Source organism: Phalacrocorax carbo, chromosome 4, assembly GCF_963921805.1.
Source record: "Phalacrocorax carbo chromosome 4, bPhaCar2.1, whole genome shotgun sequence".
NCBI lineage: Eukaryota > Metazoa > Chordata > Aves > Suliformes > Phalacrocoracidae > Phalacrocorax > Phalacrocorax carbo.
The window spans coordinates 65,992,912-66,020,505 of record NC_087516.1 but is presented as its reverse complement, the minus strand read 5'-3'; the positions used below and the strand labels follow the sequence as shown (position 1 = coordinate 66,020,505).

The window sequence follows — 27,594 nt, the reverse complement described above, 5'->3', positions numbered from 1 at the left end:
CCCAGTTTGGTATGGGAACCATTCCAGGGCTTGAAAATAACTCCTGGAGTGTGCAGCAAGCTCTCCGTTTGTCAGTGTATCAGCCGTACTAAACATCTTGGCAAAGCTGCAATGCCTCTTATTGCCCAAAGGAATCAGCTAGGTGATGCGCAGCATCTGGAATCTGTAGTTTTTAATTAACTTTATGATTATTTAGCGTCATTATAGCATGTACAGGATTGTTGCATTGTGCCTGCCCTTAATCACGTTGGCATGGCCATCAGTTCAAAGGCAGTTCAGCAGACAAAAGAATTTTGCAGCGAACGTTCAACAGTCAGGAACAGAACAAATCTGTGCAGTGAGTTTTTTCTTGCAAATTCAGGGAAAGGCAATATGCTACTGTTTGTGGTTTGCTTCTTACTTTGAATTCCCTTCTGCCTGCAGCTGTCACGTGTGTGGGTTTGAGACAGAGATGAATGTCCAGTTTGTCAGTCATATGTCCCTCCATGTGGATAAAGAGCAGTGGATGTTCTCCATTTGCTGCACAGCATGCGATTTTGTCACTATGGAAGAGGCAGATATGAAGGCTCATGTCAACAGCAAGCACACAGGTGATGATCCCTCTCTCCCAGCTGTAGTGATCTCTCTCTTCCTTGCTTTTTAGGTGCAACCCTCACACTTCCCATTAGCACTCTACTTTCACTGAAAGGCTTGCTAATTAAGGCCTGATCTCTCAAAGTTGAAGTGAATTGGACTCCAGCTGGGCAAATAATCTGCTAGCGCAGATCAATTTTCAAGCTTAAGGAAATAAATGAAGGACTACTTAGCTCTCCTTCTTCCTATTCCCCTTATCCCCCCAAATCCCCCCCCCCCCCCCCCCCCCCCCGTTGAAGTCAGCATACTTGGTTTGTTTTCCTGACTGGTTTAGTATTTCATCAAAATCCTGCTTGACTTCAGTGAGGAGAAGGTGACTTTGAGGGCTAATTGTGCATACCTGGCTGTAAGTTTGAAATACACAACGTGTTGCGCTTTGCTCTTCAGCGTGTTTGCCTCCACAGTCTATCAGTTTGGAATTTCACACTGATGTGTAGCTGACACTGTGACTCAGCTATACCGTAAATGTAACTTTATATTAAATAACAGAAGGAGTCATGTGTTCTCTCCCTGGTCCTGTTCACTTAATAGCCAAAGATAAGAGCAATAACAGTTTTCAAACAAGCTCCATATGCTTAGTCCAACTAATGAAGTCTAGCATAATTTAAGGAGAAGGAAATTAGAATCCTTTTAATTAATTTCTCTTATAACACCAGGCAGAAGCATTTTGCCGCCACAAACTACTAACAATTGTGTTGACGATACCGAGCCTGAATTGCATCCAGCACAATTTTTCCATTGCTAAATTGCTTTTCCTGTCCTAGGAATAAAATTGGGAAAACAGGGAGAGGTTGGGAAGGAGAAGGGAGAGAGGAGTGCAGTTTGTGCTCACAGGTACGCAAGTTAAGCATAATTACAGAAATATAAACTACTGGAAAGGGATTTTATGCCAGCGTAGCTCCCGGCACCACTCCCTGCTACCTGAGACGTTTGCATGTAAGTCCGCTTCATACATAGGAAGTCAAGGCAGATGAGAAATGCCACCCATAGCCACATTAAAATCTTGCATCGGAGCTCAAAGCTGAGCTGTACTCTACTGTATCTTCCTATTGTGGCTAAAAGATTGGAGCTGCTGCTCGTCTTTTAAAGAAAGACAAAAGCCCCCTTGTTCTTCCTTCACCCCATCAAACGGAGCCATTCAGCTGGCGATTCAGCCCCGTGCTTACACATACGGCAAACAGAGAGAGTGAAAAAATAGAATGGATTTTCTGGGTCACTTGACTCCGGTCCCTTATCCTGTGATGTTACCAAGTCCTAAAAGGCCTGTTTGTAAGGACGTCGGCATATGTCTTCAAACCAGTATAAATATTTTAAACCAACTACTTCCACAGACAGGCAGCTGCAGATTTTCCTGCGTTAAAGATTAGGGACTTTTTAAAAATTTCCAGCGTGTGTCTTACTGACAATCAGGATACACATACGTTGTTCTTGTGCCAACACTGTCCTTCATCTGAAACAGCAGTCCACCTCTTGCTCCCTACGCTTTTCTTCCCTCCTTCCACAGAATTTATTCCCTTAGTATATTTATGGAGAACAACCCTCTCCCCAAGTTTTACTTGGCTGTTTCCAACTGAAGCACTCCTCATTTGTAGGAAAAATTCTTGTTACTGGCCCTTCAGGTCATAACCTTGTACTCTGTACTATTAAATTTCATCCCACTTCTATTACTCTAGTCCCCAAGGTCAGTGAATCTTTCTATATGATATCCCAGTCATCCTCCCTATTGACAGCTTGGGTCATCAGATTCCATTAGTACATTCCTACATTTTTGTCTTAAGACTTCAAGGTGCCACTCATCAGTTTAAAGCTAGGCACATAGGTACCGGTGTTTGCAGAGGCCTTGATCAGGGGACATTATCACACAGAGAAGATGAAGTTTTAGTAAAGTCTCTTCTTAATACAGCTTTGATTAAACCAAGACATAGGCGGGAGGTAATAATTTGCCCGTCCTTGCCTCGTTGGCTCACAGCAGTTCTCATATGAGAACTCTCGCTCTTGTTCATTTCTAGTGTGTGATAGGGTTTGGGATTTGAACTTCATACATTTATTGCACACATAAGGAAACTCTGATGGGCTTCAACTTTAGATCCAGTTAAATAACATTTTTTTAATTAATTATCTTCAATAAGAGATCCTAATAAAAACAGATAAATCTTGAGACCACAATGTTCTCTCTTGCAATCATTACTGAGGATGCTCCTCAGTACTATGAGTGAGATTATTCTCCTTTGCCCTTCCTCCTGAATTTACCCACTGGGCCCACAAAAATGGAAAGGTGGGGGGAGTTTAGTTTGGACCAGTAGGAACTTTTGGTTTCTGCACCCCAAAACTGACAGAAGCTCTTTCCTCCATAAGTGACAAGTCCTTCATTGTCGTTGAACTCAGAGCTAATCAAAGTGTCTTCTTGGGATTTTTTCAGCCTGGCAATGAGGTAGAGTTGCACGCTTCCTTCCCCCTACTATTACAGATAGACTCAGTTCTGGGATAAACTGAGAGATGTACTGTTGTAAATGCTAATCAAAAGGAAGGAGGTAAAAATATGATTTCTTAACAAATCAATTAATTTCAGACTTGTCTAATAAGCACGTCTGGATTAACTTTAAATATGTTTCCTGAAATTTAAACCAGGATCACTGAGAGTCCATCTAATCTGCTGTACTAGTTATTGCTCGTCATTCCTGTTTTTTCAGCTGAAGAGAGGAAGACACCCAGCGAATCTAACAGTCCATCTTCATCTTCGCTGTCAGCACTGAGCGACTCTGCCAACAGCAAAGAAGATGCAGATATAACCCCAAAAAACAAGGGTTCAAACAACCTGCTAGTCATTTCTGTAGTGCCTGGTAGTCAGACCTCAGTGAACACTGAAGAGAAGTCAGAGAAAGGTAAATAAACAAATACAAACTGTCACCTTCTATGCGGTCGATCTGGCCACAATGTAAGGAACACATTTTGCTGGTTTATTTTTCAGGCTTTGAATGTGTTTTCTGTAACTTTGTCTGCAAAACAAAAAATATGTTTGAGCGCCACCTGCAAATCCACCTGATCACACGGATGTTCGAGTGTGATGTGTGCCACAAGTTCATGAAGACACCTGAACAATTACTGGAGCACAAGAAATGCCACACTGTCCCCACCGGTGGGCTCAAGTAAGGAAAGCAAGTACACAAACTTTTACTGTGTTAAGCACCTCTAATACTGGTGGGGATAGGGCAAAAGGAAGCCAATTAGAAAGGGTTAGTTAAATGATGTCTAGTAATCCAGATCTGGGGCTTCCTTTTATTTAGATGACCCGAGCCCAGTCCTTTAGCGTAGCATCGTCGCAGCAGGTTGGTAACCCAGCAGCAGATGTAGAGTCCGCTGCTCTTAGAGCCGTAACAAACTATGGTCCTTTCCCTTTCCAAGTCCAATAGGAGACAGTATGTGCTGGGTCCTACAGAGGGTGAGGCAGCACTACTCAGAGGCGTTGGCAAACTAAGAGGGTTTTTTTTTCAAGGCATCAGAGCAGAGGAGAGCACATAGCAGAGGCACCTCAGAGAAACTAAGCCCTGTACAGTCTCTGCAACTGGGTATGAAGTTATAACCTTAAAGGCTATAGCCTTTGTAGACCAACACAAAGTCTGTCCTCTCCAAGAAGTAATAACTTTGATGCTTTCTGCTTTGGTTTGCGTGCCCCAGAACGACTGCTATTGTACAAATTAACATGTAACGAGTAATACACTCTTTTAAGGAAAAAACCCTTTGGCTTCGGCTACAGTGATGTCCTTTAAGGTCTGTTGGTGCAGAGCAGTGTTTCTAGAGAATGAGCATGCCCTTATGTCAAAGTTGGACCCCTGAGGGAAGGAGTGACTGCTGGGGCCATATGCTTGCTCTCTGTGGGCGGGCAATGTGACGTTATGCAAGATGCACGTCCCCGGTCTCTGTTTGTTCCAGCTGCTGCAGGAAAAGAGGCTGGACCTGCTTCAAGCCCAGCTAGGGTTCAGCACAGGACTCCCTGCTTCTGTTGCTCTTGCTAAGCAAACTGATGTTTTCAGTGCACTGTAACTGTCACGTGACGAGCACACCACGTTTAGTGTTACCACGAGTAGCTCTATCAGTTTGCACTGCAATTTTTGAAAACTGGTTCTGTTTGCCAGGCAGCGTCTGGTCTCCAGCTCAGTAGTTCCATGAACTGAGATCTGTGGTCACTTGAGAAGTGATGACTGAATCTGGGAAGAAGACCAGACTGAGAAACAAGTAGTGTGCCAGAACGACGGGATGTCTGTCTTGGATGTACAGACCAGTTGTCTAATGCACTTTGGGTTTAAGCTGCACAGAATCTGTTCTATTTACCAAGAAAAAAAAACCATGACCTATGACTCAGACCTTCCTGACAGAATGGGCTTCGCAGTCTACATAAGTTAATCCTTCCCAACTCGAGTAATAATTAGGTACCGTCAAAGCTGCACCTAAGAAAAAGCTCTGCTTTATTTTTTTTTTAAGGCATCCAGAAGAGCCTGAAGAGATCTAAGTAAATTGTATTTTTCTGTCTCCTGTTTGCTGTGGGGGAAGAGAAAAAAACATGATTCCTCCAGCTCCAGGTCAAAATCTGAGATTCTGATCCAGAGAGCACCCAGCCCAGGAGAGGTATGTGTGCATAGACAGCTGAATCCTCTGTTGCAGTAGAGCTAATCACGTTAGCAGCCTCAATGCCAGGCTCCCTCTCTGGATCAGAGTACTTGATGCGCATCAGGAAAAGCATCCGGATGTTTTAGTTAACCGTTTGTCCTCCTGTATTGCTCACTGTGCTCAAAAGTCCCTCGATTAGCAGGTAGAGGAATATTAAACCTGTATGTGCAACCAGTTGTAGCAAGGGAAAACCCACGTGGGGAGAGAGGATGTCTGCCTAGAAATGCTCTGAAATGCTAGAACAGAAGTGGCAGACCTGCTGAACAGGGAATGCGGATCAGTGGCAGGTGGAGCTGTCTGTAAGACACTAGCCAGGTGCCTTAGCTATATCTCTTTATCTAGACCTGCTCTTTTAGCTCACCAGTTAGAGCTGGAAGGGACCATGCTTTGTTTAATACAGCAGGGATCCCTGGCAGGTAGCTGTCCTCACCAACTTCCTCTCAGCTACATAAAGCAAAAGCGGGTGTGTTTTGGGGTTTGTTGGTGTCGAGGCTTGTTCAGCCCAGGCTTCCTCCCAAGCTTTCAAGATTCCCTCCTCCAGCCTCCTCGGCCCTTCCTGGTTCAGGAACCAGGGGTGAGGCCCTTTGCCACGTCCAGCCCGGCCCGGACGCTTGCCGCAGTGAGTAAGCGGAGCCCGCATCCTGTTCCCACACAGGAACAATTCCTGCCGTGGCAGAGGCGGCTGTAGGCAACCACTGCCAAACACACGCCCCCTTTGAGCATGGCTAGCTCATCTCCCAGAAACGGGAATCCCTGCAAATCACCCCAGCGGACTGGCTTTCAGCTGCTCCTTACAGCATACCCAGCAAGCTTATTGTTCAAGGTCACATAAAAGGAAATTTCCTAAGCTTTTGCTGTACATGTGGTATTACAAGTTTATTCCATCTTTACTTAAACAGCTGCTTTCATACTCATCTGTAAACACTCACTTTAAACCACTTCTTAATGGAAAAAATGGCCAAAGCGACTTCGTGCAAACACTAGGAATGTCGTTATACAAAGTACCTGTGAATCAGTCACCCACCCTGCACTTCCCGGCCTGCTTTGCAGAATCTTCCCCTTCAAGGTAAGCCAGATTAAAGGGATGCTCCTTCAGAGTGACTCAGTGGTTTCCTAGGAATGCGTGAGCTCCACTGCCACTAAATGGGCAAACCTCCTCTAAGTAGAGGCCTGTCGAGGTGAACCAAGTAGTTGAAAGAGGCTTTACAGGGAGAACTAAGTGCCTTTTTCTCCTCCATAGTAGGTCAGAGAGGGGTTGAGTGGCAGGGTTAAACCAGGAATGCAGGTTTTCAAGCTGAGTGACTTCTTTTTCCTCTGTCCCTGCCTGTCGTTGCTGTGTTGCCAGGTGCCCGTTCTGCATCTACTCCACTAACCGCCCCGCAGCAATGGAGTGCCACCTGAAGACTCACTACAAGATGGAGTACAAGTGTCGGATCTGCCAGACAGTGAAAGCAAATCAGCTGGAGCTGGAGATGCACATCCGAGAACACCGCCTTGGCAACCATTACAAGTGCGACCAGTGTGGCTACCTGTCCAAGACCGCCAACAAGCTGATTGAACACGTGCGTGTCCACACCGGTGAGCGCCCTTTTCACTGTGACCAGTGCAGCTACAGCTGCAAACGCAAAGACAATCTCAACTTGCACAAGAAACTGAAGCATGCTCCACGCCAGACTTTCAGCTGCGACGAGTGCCTGTTCAAGACTACCCACCCGTTTGTCTTCAGCCGCCACGTGAAGAAGCACCAGAACGGGGACTGCTCCGAAGAGGAGAAGAAGGGCCAGTATTCAACCTCCAAGGAAGCCAGTCCACTCGTACCAGTGAACAGCTCCAGGAACCTCCTGTCGCCCCTCTCAGTTATGTCTGCCTCCCAGGCTCTGCAAACAGTGGCTATGTCAGCTGCACACGGCAGCAGGGCAGAGCCAAACTTGGCAGTGAAAGCCCTGGCCCTCAACGGCACTTCCCTGTGCTTTGATAAATACTGGAACTCAGAGTTTGCCCACCTTATTCCTTTAACAATGTTTTTCCCCAAAAACCACTACGATCTCACATTCCATCCACCCAGACCTCAGACTGCACCAGGAGGTGCCTCTTCACCTAAACACTCCTTCCTTGCCTACCTTGGACTAACGGAAAGGGCAGAAACTGTCTGAGGGCAGTTACATTCTGTACCAAAAATACCCCAACAAACCCAGCAGGTATACATTGCTGCAAAACGTAGACCGAAGAGGTAACGAACCCTTGTACTATATCATTAGTAAGGTTTAGAAAACAGCTCTGTGTGTATACTTATTGCATCGACATGAAAGCTGCTTTATTAAATCTTCAAGAGGTGACCTACTGCATACTTCTACCTTCAGAGGCATGTTCCCAGTACTCTTATCTAAGAAACTATTTTGTCTTGTTCAGCTGAAAAGGAGTGTCCTTAATGGCAATCAGCACTTGTAAGGTTACATATTGATGCATTTTATTTTTGGGCTTTGGGTGCGTGAAAGAGAGGCTGCCTGTAGCGTGCCATAACGTTGCTTTTGCACATCCCTTGTATTAGCTTATTTAATTATTATTCTTTTCCCCTTTTTGCCGACCTGCTCCCTCCCTTCCCTCCGTCTCCCCTGAACTGCAGAGGTGTCGAAGGCAAAACGCTCGGTTTGGGGGGGGGAATTGGCGTATTATTTCAGTGCTGTTTGCGGCTCCCTTTAGTTGTTTGATGCCTTGTACGCAGTTGTCAAGGTTTGAGGATTCGGGGTAGACCGGATGAGGAAAAAGTTGCTTTCAGCACTGCAGGATGAGAGTATGACAACGAAAAGCGTGTGTATGAACTCACACACGCATCTGCGGTGCGTGCAGTCCACACACCCACGCAGCAGGCCCACTTCTTAACTGTCACACAGGTGTAAGTGGCACCTGTGTCTGGGCCATAGCATACATCTTTTGTTTTAAAAGGGCATATAAATATTATATATATACTGTATTATGCAGTGGTTACCTTTTAGTTTGCAGGAACAACTTGTATAACTAGAATTCTATGGTGGAAAAAAAAAAATCCAACAAGGGGATTTAAAAAAGGGTATGGATAAATTCTGGGTATAAATACTCAGACTAAAAAAAAAGGCAGTTTTGCACAGTGCTTTAGTCTTGCACTAGTTTGTTTCTCACATGCAAAAAAAAAAAAAAAAGATATCTGTGGGCTGAAGGTAAGACGACTGTTTATTTGAAAAGGTACCAGTAACTTCTTTGAAATATAAAGCTATAAAGAGATGCTGTTTGAACCATACAGTTCTCTTTCATACCCTCAGTATTTCAACTGTACTGCAAATTCTAGGGTCCTATCGATACCCTCCATGTTATTAGTAATACTTTACTCCTTTCTGTTAATGGCGGATAGTGTACACCGCTAGGAAGCTAACTCTATACTTATTTAACGCTCCTACTTGTGGTCATTAAAATGACATGTTCTATGTAGCACTTTATTGCAGGAAGAGGCAAATGCGGATTGGTTGTACAACCTTCGTTAATCTCAAAATGCCAAGAGTGATCTTAATTTAAGAGAAGCTAACTGACTGTTAATTGCTTTGTGTTTCTTAGAGAACTTAATATCCAGGAAGAAAGATCAGGACTAAAAATACTCTGCATTAAAATTGGAAGCGTAAAACATGAAACACTGCAAAATTATCATGTGACTCACTGGAATGCTTCCTCACGGGATTATTGTTTTCCACGGTGTCTCTTGGATTCGGATCTCGATGTCTTTCACCAGGTATTAGCCAGGTCTGACCTAGCTTTTGTCAGAGACCCTCTCTGTCCCTTGGCCAAGCCGCCGTAGGAGGTGCCCTGAGTCCCACCTGCCGTGCTACCCACCCATCTCATGCTGGCCTGAAGGAAATTTTTCTGCAGGTTGTTGTGGGATGGGGGGATCCGACAGGCCAGTTGGAGCAACCCCTTGTTCGTGACAGCACTAAAGCAACACCCAGTGCAGGAGCTTTTCTGGTCCACAAGGGCTCTTAGCCATATGCACAACTAGAAGCAGAACTCGATCTTCATTAGTTCTTAAATGAAGCTTGTGCAGAAACACTTTTTTGACACAAAGCTTGCCTCATTTAACATATTTGCAAGATTCCTACATTTGTTTTGCACTGAGATGGCCAAACATTCTCCACTGTCATGACCAAACTCTTCCTGTTCGGGGAGGACATCCTGACCTGTGCGCTCCTGTTAACATACTGGAAGCTATGTACAAGGGGGAAATATCCAAAATAGTAGCAGGTTTTCATTTGGAATTATTAATTAAAGGCCAGAGAAATCCCGCCATTTTGTTTACATTCCAGCAGACAGTTTTGGTTCTAACGAGCACGTGGCAGTTCTGTCTCTCCTCACAGTAAAGCAAAGCCATCTGTTCCAAAGCACGTATAAACCTTTGTAAACAACCCCCGTAACTCAGGGCCCTGTTTGCCATGCTTTGCTCCACCAGAAGTCCTGGTAGCCTCCCCCCGCCCCGGAGTACAGACAGAATGGAAAATGCTGGTTTAGTAAATGCTCAAAGCATAAAAAATTTAGTATCTCGACAGCATGAAATATAAAATTTGCATCCAGAAACTACACCGGTTCTTTAAAATAGACTCGATGTGTATATCTCTGACCCCACCACAGCAGAGCAAACACTTCCACATCAACAAGCTTATTTTTCAGACCGCCAGGTAAAGTCCAGCTGTCTGGGAGGAAGAAGTAGGAGTATTAGTAGGGCGCTTTATGTAACCCAAACGGCAGTTTAAACAGGGCTGGAACTTCCAAGAATGAGCTGTCAGCGTGCGGACGCCACGCCGTCGACAACGTTCCACTGTACCAGTATCTGACATCAAAATGTTTAATGTACCTGGGAGGTTTGTTTAGCACTTTGGAAAGGATAAATTAATTCTTTCTGGCAAGTTACAGAAGTTTTCTCTGTAAGGAAAAGTGTGTTAGGAGGTTTTTATTTTTTTAAGAAAAAAAAAAAACAGTATTTATCAGAGCTCATGCTTATGAAGATAATTGGTTTGCAGTTCAAGGCTAAAGAAAGGAATGTTCTCCAGAGGCCCCCCCACCGACTAATGACCAACAGTTCTGATAAATTCCCCCCCCACCATAAAGGTAATTTCATACTGGTTTTCACTATGCATTCTTTAAAGAAAGCTAGCGTGTTTTTCCATTGGGTAATTCAGTTAAAGTTCTCAGCACTTTTTTCTTTCTTCTGTCCTTTGTTTTTTTAAACTTGTTTTATTATGTTCAAATATCATTCTGTCAAGGTTTGTGTACATTAATAAAAATTTGTATTGTATAAAGCTTTTTGCATTATAAGGCTGTACAGGGTCATTTTGACAGTAACTGGTATATTCCTTTGCATCTTATGTTGCATTGCCAATTTCTAGTGTATCCAGTTTGGAAGTACAATATACTCTAATTAAAAAGGTTGGCTATATTCTTGTTTCTTTTTGGTTTTCCTTCCTCTCTTTTTTTCACTGTAAATAGATTTAGGCTCGACTTGGAGGGAGGGGGAAAGGATTCTTCTACAAGGCAAGAAGATACCAAGAAAAAAGGTAAGATGTTATCAATTGAAAGTGATTGAAATTAAAATTGATTGAATTGGTTGGAATTGAGAGGGAAAGCTCTGGTTATTAGTACTGATGGAAGAAACACAGCAAATGCTCCCAGGCCGGCTAGCGGAGTTCTCTCTGTGGGCTCTGTACTGGTACCAACCTGCCAGGTCAGTGCTGGGAGGGGGGCGACGTCTCTTGTGAGGAGCCCACGCAGTCACGTGGATGACGGAGCTCCGGCCCTGCCCTCCTCAGCCCCACTGGTCAAAAGTCAGATCCTTAAGCAGTAGCTTGGTGAACCTGGTCTCGCGTGGCAGCCGCCCCAATGAAGCCAGGAGAACTCGTTCCTTAAAGAGGAGCTATGCAGTGAATAAAGGAACATTGTGTATTAAAAGTTTGTAGTGGAAATCTACTTTTTTTATTGTAAAAATATAATGGACGCAGTTTGTCAGCATTTTAGAAAAAGGTTTTTTTTTTTCCACCAAAGATTAATGAAATAATTAAAATGCATAGAGGAGGCCAAAGAAGGACACCCTAGGAGCAGACAATTGCCAAGAAGCAAAGATATTATTGGCTCCACTGAACATGAAATGATACTAAACATCCTAATAGGACGTTAAGAGCATTTAAACACTAACCAAGGCGGGGAAAAAAATCTGGGTATTCATTAGACAAAAGTTATCCTTGGATAAAGTAATGTTAACGTTACATACATGTGGGTTGCCCTTTGCCCTCAGGGCACTGTTAAGGTCTAATCAACTGAAAATTCTTACAGTTATTTCTACTGGGGTGTGGACACTAATTTTGAGGGCCTCTATCAGTACCTTGTTAGAGGACGTGGTGCTGTGGGCAGCCTGTGTATTGGGTCCACCGCCCCTCCTTTGCTAGTGCCTAGTCAGGTGAAGGGAGGGCATCTCCAGCTTTGACAGAAGGTTGGTAAGTTGTGTTTGGGAAGAGGTGGTCTTCCTCTCCACTTGCGCTGTTTCTGTAGCAGAAAATACATAGTGATAGTCTATGTGGGGTTTTTTTGCACTAGGCATAAATAATTACCCTAGCAATTAAAAGACGATCATGCAAATTCTCTAATTTTGAAAAGTATTTCAGCAATCGAGCTACCAGGGCCTGATTATACTGCGGTGGTTTTAAAACAGACCTCTGCTAGTGTAAACTGCTACAGTGCTGTTGTAAATTATAACCGTACATTTAACTGAGACAATGGTTTAAGATATAGGTTCAAATGTTCAGTTAAAACAAGCAGAGGAGGCGTGGGGAGTGGGTCAAAGAGCACCTTGACTGCAGAGGAGAGGGGACACAGCTGTCCCTGGAAGCAGTGTACCCTATACTGTTTGGTGGTGTCTTGATGTCTCTAGGAGGGGGCTGAGCGAGGTCTGGCTTACCCTGCCCTCGTTGTAGTCAGCTGGCGGCTACTTGCAAGTCTTGTAGTAGCTCCAGCCCTTCAGTCTTACTGTGAGCTTTTCTTTAAAAGCTCAGGCCCAACCTCAACCAACCCATCAACTGCCCTCTTGCAGTCAGCCTCTCCAGCTTCACCAAAACCCATGCAGCTGACAGAAGCTCCCTCTGGGCACCCAAACAGGGCGTTAGTGTCACATGCTGATACGCGAGGCAGAGCTGCTGTCCTTTGCAGCAGGTGGCTGTGACGTCCTTGTAGACCTGCACACTTTTAATCAATTAGCTCAACTTTCCCTAACCTGTCTTTTCTGATACATCCACCAATAGACACGTGAGGTGATAAACTGCGATGCTTTCTGGGTACTGACCCTCTCAGGACAGCAAGAACTGCCCTGTTGGCATTCTGCATCTACATATATTTTTAATATATCATATATGTTAATTAAAAAACATCATTATTAACTTAACTTAAAAGTGGGCATTTTTTTAAGCAGCATTAATTCTTATAATCCTACACCTACCATAGTCATCATGAGCCCAGCAGAACAAGGGTTGGCAAAATCTTTGGAGAATAAAACCAAAAACAAACAAGCAAAACAAAGGAAAAAACAAACCAACCTAAAATTTTCTCTAACACTTGAGTGTAGAGAAGGATTCTTTTGCAGGAGATGCTCTCATTTATGCAGAGCCATGTTTTAAAATACATGTTGTGTTAAAAATATATCAGTTAAGCTCCTAACAAACAGACATCCACCATCACATCTGCCGCTAATTGGCCTCCTTGTTGACAAGGCTCAGCAGCAAGGTTAAGTACTGGCTGTAAAGGCGATCTAGCCTCTTGCCCGAGGGGTCAGCGCTCAGGCAGACCGTGCAGGAGCCTGCACAGCCTCTTCCCTGCTATATATTTTCTTAGAGCTAATAAAACACCAGCTTAATCTCTCCTACCTGGAGGTCTACCAACTGCTACCGTGTCTGCCGAGCTGCAGTAAGCGGTATGTCATCTTCCCACCGCAGAGGCACTCAAGTAGTCTGCGAGGGACGAGGCATCGTCTTTTGCATCAAAGTTTTAGAAACTGCCAGTGACGCGTCTAAAACTTCCAGAGGTGACAGCTGACCGTGGGCGTGGGGCAGCCGAGGCCCGAGTGCCCGGCAGGAGCCCCTGGAAAAAAGGGAAGGGGGGGGCAGGGTTTAGTGCCCTGCATTCAAGGCCCCCCGAAAGGTGAGCGTCTTCAAGGCGACTCATCTTGACCAAAAAATATCCACCAGCTGCTTTTAAAAATCTTGGCCTAAAAACCCAGCTGGGAGGGCGCAGGGAGGAGCCTGCTGCCCGTTCCCCCAGGAGCGCGCACCGGCTGCAGCACGGCACCGCTGGTATTGAGCCAGCCAGGGCGGCTCAGACGTCACGCGTGTCTTGGCAAACCTCGGCCGAGTTAACAGGTTACATCTGAACCAAAGGCCAGGATTTTGCTTGGCTTGTGGGCTTGTTGCGTAGCTCTCGGGACCGTAACGCTCTGTGTGCTAGGAAGCCATCCAGCTGCCAGATACCAGGCGATACGTCAGAAAGGCAGCTGCTGCGCTTCCACATGTGCGGAACAGCTGCCTCTGACCAACCCGGCAGTGGCTATATTTACATGTAGGGCTCTCTTAAGTATCCACCATTTTAAAAGGAAAAAAAGAAGAAAAAAAGGGTAATTTAGAGCTGGAGCTGAGCAGTAGTGGGGTTGGGAGGACACACCAACTGGAAATGTTCCATTAAGTTGACAAAAAAAAACCCCACACAACAAACCCAAACATAAACCAAAAAACCCACCCCAACAACTGTACAGCAGAAGAGCACAAAGTGATCTTCTGGCGCTGCTTTGCAGCCTTGTGACACCTCTGCAGCCTATTGCCCTGCTTTAAGCAGGGGGAGGGCGTTCCATGCTAGGAGGGGGTTTTGCTTTGTTTTGGACATTTTTATTTAATTGTTCTCTTTCCCTCCCCCTCAACTGTGATTACAATGCAACATATGGCACTACTGCGGGGCGGGGGGAAAGGCAAACCCAACAGTTTTTCCAATTTAGGCTCCAGTTAATGAAAAGAGACTTGGGGTTCCTCTAGTATCCTCCGCTGTTTGCACGTAGCTCTGCCCTACTTTACTTTACTTTTCAAACCTCTACTTTCTATCACATACCCTTTTTTTCCAGCACTTCCCAGACAGCTTTTCACTGGAACCGCAAACCGTGGATTGTTACTCTTCTGGGAAGGTGCCTGTTTAAATAAAGAACAGAAAAACACTCTCTATCGCTGAGCCCCTAGACCTTCATGCCAACGTTCACAGCACAGCCTAATGTGACCAAAACCAAAAATAGGCCTCACTTTCTCACTGGTCAAATACTTTCTTGATTCTTTCCTTGTTATTTAAGACCGGAATGTTCATTCACACACGAGCCTGAAGAATTTGCTTTTTAACAGATTTAACAGGAAGCCAGCTGGGAGGGCCAAAGCTGTAACTAACGTGCTCACACATAGCTGAGCAGGACTGTAGAACCCATTTACTCCTAACTGCGTGAGCGAATGAATATCAGCACGTTTTCCCCAGCTCGCCCTCGCTGCCTCCTGAAGCATTTTGCCACAAACAACCACCTGAGCCTGGTCTAGCCCCGACTCAGAAAAGGCTCGCTGCTCCTCTCTGCCTGAGCACCTGCAGCGGCACCACCAGCGCCGTGGCCAGCGCTGACGCTTGTGCCAAAAGCCAGCCCAAAGGGCTGGAGCAGAGCACGGCCCTGCCGGCAGCGCCGGGCCAGGCTCGGGCTCCTCCACGCCGTCGCACCTCTCATGCGGCGCTGCTCGAGGAGAAAGCAAAGAGTCATTCGGCCTCCTCGTAGGACTAACTTCTCCAAAACTGTGTTAATGAAAAATTTCTTGCTAGAACCAGCAAAATAAATTATAAGGAAGTATACATGTCTCCTATTTCTTGTATTGCAGGGATTAACGCTTTCCAGACGCCTAGACTTCCCAGCACACAGCACACATTTGCACTCCACTACAGTTAGGAGCAGTAACTGTTTTAGCAATAAAATCACAGTGTCTTTTTTACCCTCCAGTTGAGGGGAAAAAAAATGTAAATGGCATATAAATGGCATAAATAAGTAAAGATAAATAGTTGCAGGAGTGTTCCCTCCATCAGTGTGATTCTGAAGTAATAAGCATACATTGGTGGCTGTCAGTCATGCTGGTGACATTTTTAAAACATACCGGAATAGCTCTATTTGCGGGTGTTATCAGAGCAATGCCGTTTGCACTCTGAATATTTAGTAAGCACGCATTAAGACTTCGTGGTTTTATACCTAGCCACCTACTTTTAATGGGACTGCATACCTAGAACTTAATGAAAAGATCTAAATATAACGTTAATGTGATTTTAAAATATGCACTGCATCTTTTAAGTTGACATTTCAATTAAAAATAAATAAGATCCAGTTATATGGTGATACTGTGATAAGATTGCATTTTTACCAGTTGGGTTTCATTCTTATTCAAAGTGACAGATTTCTCTAAGACGAGGACTCCTCCAGCCACTCAAACCAGGAAAATATACTTAAGGGTGCGCTTAATCACTTCCCAAAATTGGGATCTCACATTCCATGAATAAATGCATTTTGCGATACACACATTGTTACTTCCCTGTGGTTAGTCTATTAAAGCCAATAAATGCATAATAAAACCTAACTGACATCCAATTTTAACAGGAGAACAATGCCATGGACACTGTAAAAGGTTATTAGGCACTTCTACACGCACGCACCTACCGTCTGAAGCCCTCACGTACCTTCTTCAGCTGGGTTGCAGCAGCTCTGCATTACGACAGCGAGCCCATCGGCACACACGGGTTTGGCAGGACTCGGCTACGTGCCCTCCACAACATTCCCAGTATCCTGGGCCAGCTCAACTCGTGTAACAAGGAATTTAACAGGAAAAAAAGAATCCACTCATGTTTTCTTCTAAGCTCTATTTAATTAACTACAGCCCCTTCGGCGCTGCCATAGTAAATCACATCTGAGGTCTTCCTAACGTGGCTGCACGAGACGTAAGTACTTACGATAGGGAGGCAGGATCGACCTGTTGTCACTGAACCTGGTCTTTTCTTTAAACCTATTAGTATCTCCAGGAACGTGGTTTTCCACAAGTTACGTGTAAACCCACTATGTAAAAAAATACTTTGTTCGCTGCACTGATGCACTGAATTGGCCCCTCACTACCTGCGCTGCAAAAATGGTTCCTGATGAGCCTTCCCCAGGTTATTTTACGGCTGCCTGCTGCAGGCCCTTGAGCAGGACAGTCCCACTCTTGTTTGCTCTCGCCACAAGCAGAGGCTACTTCGACCATCGCTGTTATCCCCCTCTGGCCCCCTCCACTTACATGAAAAGCCCATTCTGCTCACAGTTCACTTACATCTGTGGTAAAAGTGTTGGCCCTGCTGGATTGTCCCAGTCATTCCTCAATTCCAGCCAGTGTCCTGCTCTCAGGGTAAACACTGCAGAAAAAAGAAGAATTTTAAAAAAAAAAAAAAAAACACAACCAAAAAACCCAGAGATGAGGGCCGCTCAGAGGTTTCTTCCAGTGGAATGTTTTGCTGCCAGGCAAGTTTTAAAAGACACAGGAATTTCCTGTGGAGCAGAATTTGTGGTTCCTGCCGATGAGTGCTACTGACCATGTTCTGACCGACTGGCTTTGGATCTGGTTCCCAAAATCCTTTACACAGAGAGGTTTTCCTGAGCATTCTTTGGAAACTGTACACTTTCCATCAGGAGTTTTGATTCTGTCACCGTAATAGCCACCTCCTCAACATTTATATTTGCCACTGGCAGCAGAAGTCACACGAGTGCTGTCGTTAGTTTCTTCTCACCTACTCAATAGCTTGTCAAGATCCAGGCTCTTATTTGGCCATAGAGACTTCAAGAATCCTCCATGTTTAGGGAGCCAAAACAAAATGGGTGGGGTGGGTTTTTGTATGGTTCAGAAAATTTGTTTCCCATGGGACTTTTTTAGCTTCATGGGCTAGACTAACTCAGACACCTAACTTTTAATGACCAAATAAAAATAAAGTAGATCACCAAAAACTGTCACTGGCAGCCAAAGAGAGGCCAGGACTCTGAAGTCTCCAGTGTCAACGTTCCCCAGCTGCCAAAAGCTTGCACGGTTCAAAGCTCGCTCTTGGCACTGCCAAACGACCAGGGACTACCTCCTCCCAGGTCATCTGCCAATTCATGACAGGCCAAAAACTCAAAGGAATCCCTTAGCTCTGCAGCTTTTTCTAGAAACCTCAAAAAGAAAGGCTATTTACCTCTAACTCCCCTGAGATCTGCTGTCTGTACGCATGTTGACATTGAATTTACTGTGCAAACACTGAAAGCCAGAGAACTTCCACCCCAACAGTAGTCACATACCTTGTCTCCTCTTGCTCTGTTCTTGCAGAGGGTGCCCACCTGTAACAAGGTGCAGTGTCGTAACAAACTCAAATCAATCATCCGCCTTCTACAGTAAGACTGCTAAGTGCCTCAAATCCTCTCATCACAGGCCCAGTAATGCGCGGGGACTTTCTGAAGACTTCTTTCCTGTTAACATAAAAGGAAAAAGCACTTGCAGCACCCAATAAGGCAATTAATATTGTCAGTCAAGTGCAATCTGAAATCCTACACCATCCCAAGGAAGCATTCAACATGGATTCTGATGGTAGCCTTGTTTCCCCTTTCCTTCCTGGCAATAAACAGGACAGTCAATGAAGAAAGCTACGTTCAGGGTAAAGTCCCACCCCAACCTGTTCAAAGGTCTTTGGAAGATCTCCCGGGAAGGTGGGAGAACACAGAGAAACCTCCCACCCACAGCCACAGGCCAGAGACAGCTGCGAAGTGCTCTGAAACTGCAGGGAAGAAAGTCTCACCCTTTTCAATTCCAGCAGGCAACCTGGACCCTGGGCAGAGACAGCCCATGAGAGGAGAGCAGCCTGTCCGCATACCATCCGTTCACCCATACTGATACATCTCGTGGTGTGCTTGATAATAAGCACAGTTTCTCTTGCTAATGGACAATCGAGCATGTGCCAGATCACATGCAGTCTTCAGGTCATTAAAGGGAGGACCTGAGACTCGGGTGGCAACACCTGAGATTGGCAATAAAACTCCAGGAATGGAGAGGCAAGAGTTTGAGGCTCTAATCAAAGAGCGGCCGGAGGACCCGGAACCAACACTTTCTCCCCAGCAAGCTCTGGCTGTGCCCTGACAGAGCCTGCAGGTCCTTTTGGACTTGAGAGGTGTCAGAAAATAGATTAATGCAGCCTAACTAGGAAATGGGGAATGTATCCACCATGATTCGCAGGCTGGCCCTGAAGCAAAACAACTGGGTTTTCTTAATTTATAAGGCATGGAAGTTAACCTCGAGGTGCTTCCAGATCAAAATATCGTTCTTTTTTTCCTGGTTATGATCAAACAGTACAGTGTAATTCAAACGCACCTCCTGGAAAGGTGAACAGCAGACAGCCATACCAGCTGCTCAGGGCACCTTCCCTGCACAAATAAAGTTGGAAGATGAACACCTGATTTAAGTAATTATCTGTCCTCATCCCCTGACTGCACATCTTATTTTGTCTGTGCTGCCACTATATCATATGTCCCCCCAACTATGCAGGACTTCTTTTACTAAAAATATGAAATGATGAAAACACACTAAATACCACAGTGCAGTGACTTTTTTTTTTTTCCTTTTAAACACTAACAGCAGTGTTTCTTCTTTTTTTTCAGGAAGAAACGGCAGACAACCCATGTCAGCAGCCAAATTAAAACAAACAAGTGTTTCTGAACGAAAGGTGCTCTTACTAGAGACTCAGACTCACTCTTTAATGCCACAGTTAATGGACTGTAGATTCTTCAGCTTTTTGGAAATACAATTTGTAGAGGACAATTGATTTTTGTTTATATACAACCATAAATAAAGATTTCATACTGTGACACCAGCCACTCAGATGCACAATAAAAGTTCAGCATCTTTTGAAGAGAAGCGGTCAGGATTTTGGGCGAGGGACTAGTACAGATCCTTTTCTGACTCCAACTGAAAAATGCATTTCCCCTTATCACTTACCACATCTAACTCTGGTGAAGAGGGCGCGTCTGTCAGGTGCCTCTTACTGCCAGGATTGCAACCTGCCCTCTCAGGCTGAGAGAGGTCTGTCAGCCTTTGCCAAATGAGTCAGAAGACAGTGATGCAAAGGCACCACATTGAAGGAAATAAGAGAGACGAGCTTTGCTAAAGTGGTATTTTGCTCCTAGTAATTAAAAGTAGCATGAATTTCACACTGGCTTTAGCATCTTTCCATCTACTGACAGAAGTAAGGAAAATGGGAACAACACACAGTGCCATTCACTGCCAGAAAGACTGCAGAAATACACCTTCATGAGAACCTTAAAATATGAGCAGAAGGAAAAAACTATCTTCCCTCAAGTGAGCAAGGCCACAACACGTAAACAAAAGATAACAAGGAAAAATAAAGTGCGGTGGGGAACCAAATGGAGCGGAATCTCTTGGGGCTACAGAACCCAGGTTTCCTGACTAAGAGCAATGCCTTGAACTACTTTACCAGAAACAGGCCTCTCAAAAAAAGTTATGCCCTTAAAGTTATTTACACAACAGATGCCAGCCCTGCACCTTCTCTCCTCCAGCTGCAAAACCTTTTCTAACCTCAGTAGCTCTTGCCCATCACAAAGCAGTGAAAAAATCCTGGTCAAAAACAAGCCAGAAACAGAACCCAGAAGAAAATGATACCCGAGGTAATTGATTTAGGACTCTGCTTGCTGTTTTCTTTAGCACATTTTCCCTGGTTCCGAGTAGTCCAAATCACTTCTGAAGGAACAGAGAGTGGTTTGATATATTGAGGAGGGGAAAAAAAAAAAAAGATGGTAGCAAGTGGTTGTTCCTTTTACCTTGGCTGTAAATCTGAGTACACCACACAGTGCTCTGCATCAATTCCACACAAGTGCAGGCAGATATACAGCATGTTGCTTTCCCTGACCAAGCCATAGAGCAGCAGAGAAAAAATAAGGCTCTCTAGCAAGACATAAAAATACTCAAATCTGTTGTAAATAGGAGCCCAGTTTCAAGGAGGTCTAAACTCTCCTAATTCCAGAAAAACATCACTACTGCCTAGACAGAGTAAGCCTACGCATAGATCCCAAACAGCCCTATAGCAGATGCAGATTTCAGCTGGTAATGTGAGCATTTTTAAGCAGCAGTGTGGTGCAAGAAGGCTATTCACCAGGATTTAATGAAAAATAAAAACATTCAAATCAGTTCAAACTGAATCTTTGATAGGGGCAACACGGTAGCTATACCTTGGTGGTTTCTTAGGGAGATATAAAGACGTTCTGAGGAAGTATAGCTATCCCCATCTGAACCATCCAGGCACCTTACAGGAGGTGATCTAACCACCAGTGCCATGACTGCTTTGCTGTAAGTCCAGCAGATCTGGTGATGGATCACAAAATCTATGGGTTGTTTCATGTCATGCTTGGTGTTAAAATACTATGTGTTCTGACAGGCTTGTAGGATGAAAGTTGAGGACTGACAGCAACTCCCCTAGCCTTTGGAAAGGATTCATACCAAGAGGAACCACTAAGCCAGAAAACACAACCCACATGGACCTTGAAAACTCCCTTTCTGCCACAAGGATTCAAGCTTCGCACTGCCCAAATGGCGTGACCAGAAGCATGAACTGAGAGACTCTAAAGAGACCATTTGTCTCTTCTGAGACAACCTCGCTCCCTACAATTACCTGAAAGGAGGTGGCAGTGAGGTGGGTCTTGGTCTCTCCTCCCACGTCACTAGCGATAGGATGAGAGGAAATGGCCTCAAGCTGCGCCAGGGGAGGTTTAGGTTGAATATTAGGAAAAATTTCTTCACTGAAAGAGTGGCCAGGCAGTGGAACAGGCTGCCCAGGGAGGTGGTGGAGTCACCATCCCTGGAGGTGTTCAAAAAACATGTAGATGTGGCACTTCAGGACATGGTTTAGGAGGCCTGGGGGTGTTGGGTTGGTGGTTGGACTTGATGATCCTAGAGGTCTTTTCCAACCTTAATGGTTCTGTGATTCCATGTCTTTTTTGCAGGATGTTTTACTCAGGTCTCTCTGGAGTTCCCTGGTAGGGAAGGCAGATGCACTCAATGCTGAAATTATGTAGCCATCAGCATTTACCACGAATCATTTGGCATCAATGACAAGAGATTATTTTTTTTTCCTCCCTCACTGGAAGTACACTGTTTTTCCTATGTGGGACTGTTTGACTATGTCTGTCTGACTTGATCACCAGAAGAATGAAAGCAGGATGCCTGATCAAGTACCAAAACATCACTCAAAAAACACTAACATTTACAGTCTCTGATCAGTTATTTAAACAACTTCAGTCGTGAAAACTCTTCTGCGGTTTAAAAAAAACAACACAAACCACTCAAAAAATCTGAATCCACTTAAAGACATGAATTAGTAAAAAAAAAAATCCACCACAAAACCCAAACCACCAAAAAACCACACCACAATTCAGTACAAACAACAAACTAGATAGAGGCAGGGAACATCTACATTGTTTTTTCAAAGCAATAACTATTTATGACTGGTACATCTGAGAATTAAACTGAGCAAGCTCTCCTGTGTTTTGACCTCCAGAAGGTCATGTTCACAAGTCAGTGACCGTAAGAGCCAAGCTGGCATTCCCAATGCCCACAACAATAGATCCAATTACTTCAACCAACAAGCATTAAAAATCAAATGCAGCACATAAAGCTCCTATTGCTTTGTTAATTCAAATACATATATATCTGCAGATACAAAGATGAGAGAACAGCACCCTTGCCATTTCTGTATGCTATACATGCTCTGGTTTCGTAACTCCCCTTACACATTTTCTTTTCCACTTTTTTTTTCCCCCTGGTGTTTGCCAGTTTGGAAACACTTCACCTAAAGTCAAAGCAAAACAGGGCTGAGTACATTGATTCAATAACTGTTTGTTTTGTGAATGTTGTTCTTCCCACCATAATTCACCGCAATTTTTCAGACTTGGCTAAGAGAAAATATCATTTTGTTCTTCTTTCAACTGCAGATGCATAGGTCTAGGTGCTCAGTGGAAAAATAAACTCAAGCTTCATACTTACTACTCAGTGACTATTTTGAATTTGCTAAGTAACCTAGCAGTTCAAATAATCCATTTAGAGGAAACACAAGAAACAGAAAGCTTCAGTAAATACACTGCCGAAGCCGATAAGTTCAAAGGGGATCAAGAGCATTTTATAAAAGGCAGATTAAAAAAAAAATAATAATCTATAAGATCCAGCAATACCTACTGGATACCCCAGCCCTGGGGACATCTGAGGAATGGCTGGGACCAAATCTCAATGAAAACCCCTTCACAAGAATTCAGCATTCTCTCCCCTGTCCTGCTAGGTAGGGATGGGGTCTGCCTTCCTCCCTGGAAGGCCTGAAGACCATCACCAAATCTGGCATCTCTGTGGACTCCCACGCTTGCACAGCAGCTCCTGCGCTGCCCAAGTATGCTAGTGTTGTCTCCATCTCGCACAACACAGTGAAAAGGTTGCCACCAAAATACTCTACCACCTCTATATTCTCCCGACAGGCAGACAGAGCTCTGCCTAACGGCTTCAAAGTGGCAGAGGAAAGTGCCCCGTCTGCTGCCCGCTGGCCCACAAACACGTACGGATCGCAGTAGAGGAGCTGCACTGCTCTGATAGGCGAGCTGAATATGCTGTTTAATGTGACTGTTAGCAGGGAGGTTATTTATGCCTACTTTGTGAGCATCCCTGTTTACTTCATTTAAAGCTGTGTTAGAAGAGCTAAAACAAAAATACTTATCAAGAGTATAGCAGACAAAACTGTGGAAGTGATACTGCCCCCGAAAAATGCAATGTAGTCAATTTTGCAAGGTTTCTACCTATGCATTATTAAGGACATTATGCAGAGACCTATTAATACCTCTAGAGCCCTTTGTTGCCCTATTATCAATAACAAACGGGAACCTTCTGCACTATTTTGAGAAATGACCTTTCTCCACAGCATTGTAGTGTCGCATGTGCCAGGAACCTCCCGAGCTGTAACTCCAGCTCCACCATTGACTTGCTGTGTGATGAGGGAAAGCTTTAACCTCTCAGGGGCTGCTTCTTTTTCTGTAAAGTTGTAGTGACACTCACCTACCTCTCAGCTCGGTGGAGTGCTTTACTCCGTTCAGATATTTAAGCAAAGCTTTGAGGATGCAAAATGCCAGATCAGCGTGACACATTGCTGTAGCTGCTGAAGGATTTTACCACTGCAGAAATTCAGCTGCAGCTGGAAGAACACATTGAACAGAGATACGAGATTCCCTTTCCACAGGTGAGAACTTATAGCCGTGAGCTTTAGGCTACAAGTCCCCACCTAGTAACATTTCACTTGCCAGTGATTTCAGCTACAGAGTTTCTCAACACAGAGGAAAGAAAAGCTCAGTACTTGTTCCCACCTACACACCAGCAGAATTCGGGGTAATGTTAATGACTTGCATAATGGCAAAGGATACACCTAAAATAACAGCATGCAGAGACCATAGGATGAAAATTACTGGGACAGTGGATACTCAGCTTATGCAGTCTGGTACATTTCAAAGGTCAAAAAAAATAATTGGGTTATAGGAAGTTACAGAGATTGAAAAAAGAGCTGAGACTATAACAACACCAGCTCTTTCTCTCTCACTCTCTCTAAATAAATAGAAGCCATGACTAAATGAAGTAATTCTGAAAACATGAAATATTTAATTTGTTTTGGCGGAATATTCCCAGGCCTAACCCCCTCAAATTGTGATATAAAGTGGGAAACAATCTGATCCATTTACAAACTACAGGAACGTGCATAAGCACACAGTAAAACTAGAGGAAGGCTATGCTCCCAGCTCAGAAAAAAACCCAATCACTTAATCCTCTTCCAACGAGCAGAGATAAATTTATTTTCAACATCTCACTTCTCTCCTGCCTCACTACAAAAGAAAATGCTAGATTCCAATACAGTATTTGAGAGTCATCTAATAACTCCCTTTCATGATTTCACGAACAGCTTCCAAATAAAACTTACTTCATGGCTTGAGACCCATCCCGCCGGAGGAAATTCCATTTCAATTCCTTTGTAATTGACAGCACAACTCAAATTCCTAAATCTGCATCCCCAATTCTTCAGAAATGAAGCAAGTTTCAGAGCGTGGAAGATTTAACCTGAAAGCTACAACACCGCACCCATATTTATGTGAGGAAGTTCCCAGGGTGAACACAATTCTTCCATCACGCTGATCCTCAAATGCCCTCAAAAACTATTTAGCTATTATTTAAAAGCACTTTGTTTTATAGACAGATAGACAGCAACATATTTGACACAGATGTTTAAGCATTGCATGATTCAAGTTTCATAAGAATTATAGCAGTTATTGATATCCATGTTCGAATTTAATATTTCATAGGTCTCTGCTGACAGACTGCATCTACTGACCTTAATTAACAGTGCCCAGAGACAGCTTGTCTGTGTTCTCCGGACTGACGTACGGCAAAATTTTAGACCTGGACTATGGATCCACGGATAGACAGAAAACAAAGGACAGGGATACGCGTTACTTAGCAAGTGGCTGGGTGTAACACTTAGGAAACAAAGGGGAGCGTTTCCTCTCCTTGGCAGAAAGCTTTGACTTGTGTGGAACACCCTGATGGGAACACACAGGAACTTTTGCTTCTACAGCTTGTTCATGCAACATTTTGGAATTAATTTTCTTCGACCCAACAACTTCACGAAAGAAGTTTAACCCTCATCAGTGGGCCAAACAGTTAGGCAGTCGCTAAGGAAGCCTTTTACCAGTTTGTTGACGCACAGGCTCAGCCGGGGCCGCCGCATCCCGAGCGCGGCCTAACCCCGAGCGCGGCCTGACCCCGAGCGCCACCGGGGACGCTGAGGAGGGCGGGAAGGGCCGAGCGCTACTACCCAGCACCACCTACGGGCCCTCTGCGAGCACTGCAACCCAGGCCGAAGGGCTGCAGCTGCCCCCAGCCAGCCTCCAGGGGCACATTCACTGCCCTTCCAGCAGTGTTGGCCTAAGAAAACTTTCTAAGCAGTTGTTTTCTCTGTGAATCGCTGTCACCGCTTCATCAAAAATCATCCAGGAAATGAAGTTACTGAGAAGCTGGCTGAGGAATAATTTTCAGAATAGAAAGATTTACCTTTGTCGTTTGCAGCAATTTGCTTCTCTCCATTGGAATTTCTTGGTATGCAAACATGGTAGTTTACTACAAACACTCTAGACTAAGCACGAAAGGAGAGAAAAATGTTATGGCTTTTAGATTTAGAAACTGAAAAACAAGAGTAGCCTTAATTCTATCCAACTTATGCAATATTTAAATCTCTATTTCAGCTTTTCAATGCAAAATTATTTTTCTTTCTAAGTTATACAAATCTTGTTTGTAAAAATCTTTTCTTTTGGGGTGATTTTGTGATGCGATCTACATGAGGAAATGCCACGGTAACCTGAGGATCTGCTTAGTCCAGCCTTAATCTCAAGCAGCAGCCAGTAAAGAAAAAAAAACCTACAAAACCAAAACCATCCAAACTGTCCCGCAGAAATGTCCTTGCGCTTTAGATGCTAAGGGATACCTGTTCAAAATGTTAAGATGAGAGCTATCCAGACTAGCTTCATTTACAGGATCTGTGCATGTCTCCAGAGCAACATTTTCTAAGATGAAAGAGTTGGCAGTGGACCAAATGAGATTATTTTAATTATTCCAGTTTCCCTCTGAAATTTCCTGTCTCATTGCATATGAAATGTAGTACCCCACAAATGGAAAACTGACTCACCTACTGGGACAAACCTCAGGCAGCCTGTACTGTAGGACCCCTATTCAATTCACTTAGGCACATGCTCAGATGCCGTCCTTTCCTGATATCAAGGTATGGAGAAACAGTAGCCTTTCTAATATGAGCAAGTGCACAGCCAGGAATTGTGTGCGGCAGAAATGGGTGTGTGGAGCAGTGTCTGCAGCTAAACTGAAAGCCACGTGCACCCTGCAAGACATGAAACCGGGGCTTCCCTATTCAGCACATCAAAATTCAGAATAACGGATTAATCTTGGTACAGAAATAAGGCATTCAGTGGGTTTTAGTTGTGCTGGTGCTGTACAGCAGGCATGGGCTGCCTGGTTGTTGCAGACGTGGAAATGAAATCACTAAAGAGTCTCACAGTAAAGACGCTTTCTCGCTTGTAAGAGAATACCATACTCTAACGGATAGCTAGGAGGGAAGGCGAAGGATAAAAATGTTTTAATTATCTAAGGTTTGAAACATTAATTTTCAAATCTACTCAGGTCCTATTGCCACTGCACACAGGAAGAACCAGTCAGATATTCTGCATTACACCACTTACAAACAGAAAAAAGTTCTTTGCTTTTACTGAAACTGTTTTTGAAAGGTTATTTTGACCTAAGTTCCCTCCTTCTGTGAATCAGAAGTTAAGAACATGACTTCAGCTACTTGTTCCGAATCCTGCAGATATCAAATATTAGCAGCTGTTGTTCACTGCAGACAGACGAATTGTATTCGCAGCTCAAAAAAAAAAAAAAAAGAAATCCTGTTTTGGTGAATAAAATTTACTCTGTTCAGCGAGCAAGGGTGTGGAAAGCCATTCCTCCTAGTCTCAGACAGCAGTCGGGATTTCCAGGTTGATGACTTAAGATTTGTGCAACTGAAAAAAATTAATAGCAATATTTGCAATGTAATTCACATTCTGGTTTGCTGTTTACTTTACTTGATTGAGCTCTGCCAGACACCATACACTTGCCATGCTTTTGACATGACACATAGGACAGAAAGCAGTTTTCTTGTGCAGCTGCCTTTTCTGCAATGAATACCTGATCTCAGCTGTGCGATAACAGTGATATTAGTCCTCTCCATTAATTTTAGGAGACTGGAATAGCTGAAGAGCAGAGTTGCTCTTTGAACTTCAGAATAGAAGGGATACCAGAGCATAACAGGCTTTGTGAAACACATGCTGACCTTTTAATATGTTGATCCGTACTGCTGTTAACGGCCTATCAACAAATACTGAAGTGTGGATAGATGGGAGAAGGCCCGGGGCGGGTGGGGGGGCGTGGAGGGGTGGGAGGAGGTGGAGGAGGAGGAAACCAGCTGACTGACAAGGCCTTATTTTCCACATAACGTCTACAAGCTTACAGATGTCTCAGGATCATAACTTTTTTGGCAGAAAATTATACAAATACTTAGCTGTTC

The 27,594-nt window shown here is 44.2% G+C and overlaps 1 protein-coding gene and 1 long non-coding RNA gene across 9 annotated transcripts in view; one reads left to right on the top strand and one right to left on the bottom strand.

The window, feature by feature from the left end:
• ZNF827 (zinc finger protein 827) overlaps positions 1 to 10,750 on the top strand; it is a 107,243-nt gene extending 96,493 nt beyond the window's left edge. For 2 of the 8 annotated variants that reach the window (XM_064450276.1, XM_064450275.1), the window contains exons 11-14: positions 424 to 590; positions 3,324 to 3,515; positions 3,602 to 3,779; positions 6,644 to 10,750. In XM_064450276.1, coding sequence (XP_064306346.1) covers positions 424 to 590; positions 3,324 to 3,515; positions 3,602 to 3,779; positions 6,644 to 7,451 — 1,345 coding nt within the window. In that variant the 3' untranslated portion in view covers positions 7,452 to 10,750. The other 6 variants (XR_010372749.1, XR_010372752.1, XR_010372751.1 and 3 more) reach the window with 6 other exon arrangements.
• Positions 468 to 25,171, bottom strand: LOC135313149 (uncharacterized). The gene is made up of 8 exons (XR_010372753.1): positions 24,817 to 25,171; positions 17,705 to 17,872; positions 16,710 to 16,791; positions 14,449 to 14,525; positions 13,221 to 13,434; positions 11,690 to 11,850; positions 11,029 to 11,224; positions 468 to 542 (listed from the first exon to the last, which is right to left on the bottom strand). It is a non-coding gene; the product is annotated as an uncharacterized LOC135313149 (long non-coding RNA).
• Positions 25,172 to 27,594: the final 2,423 nt, after the last annotated feature.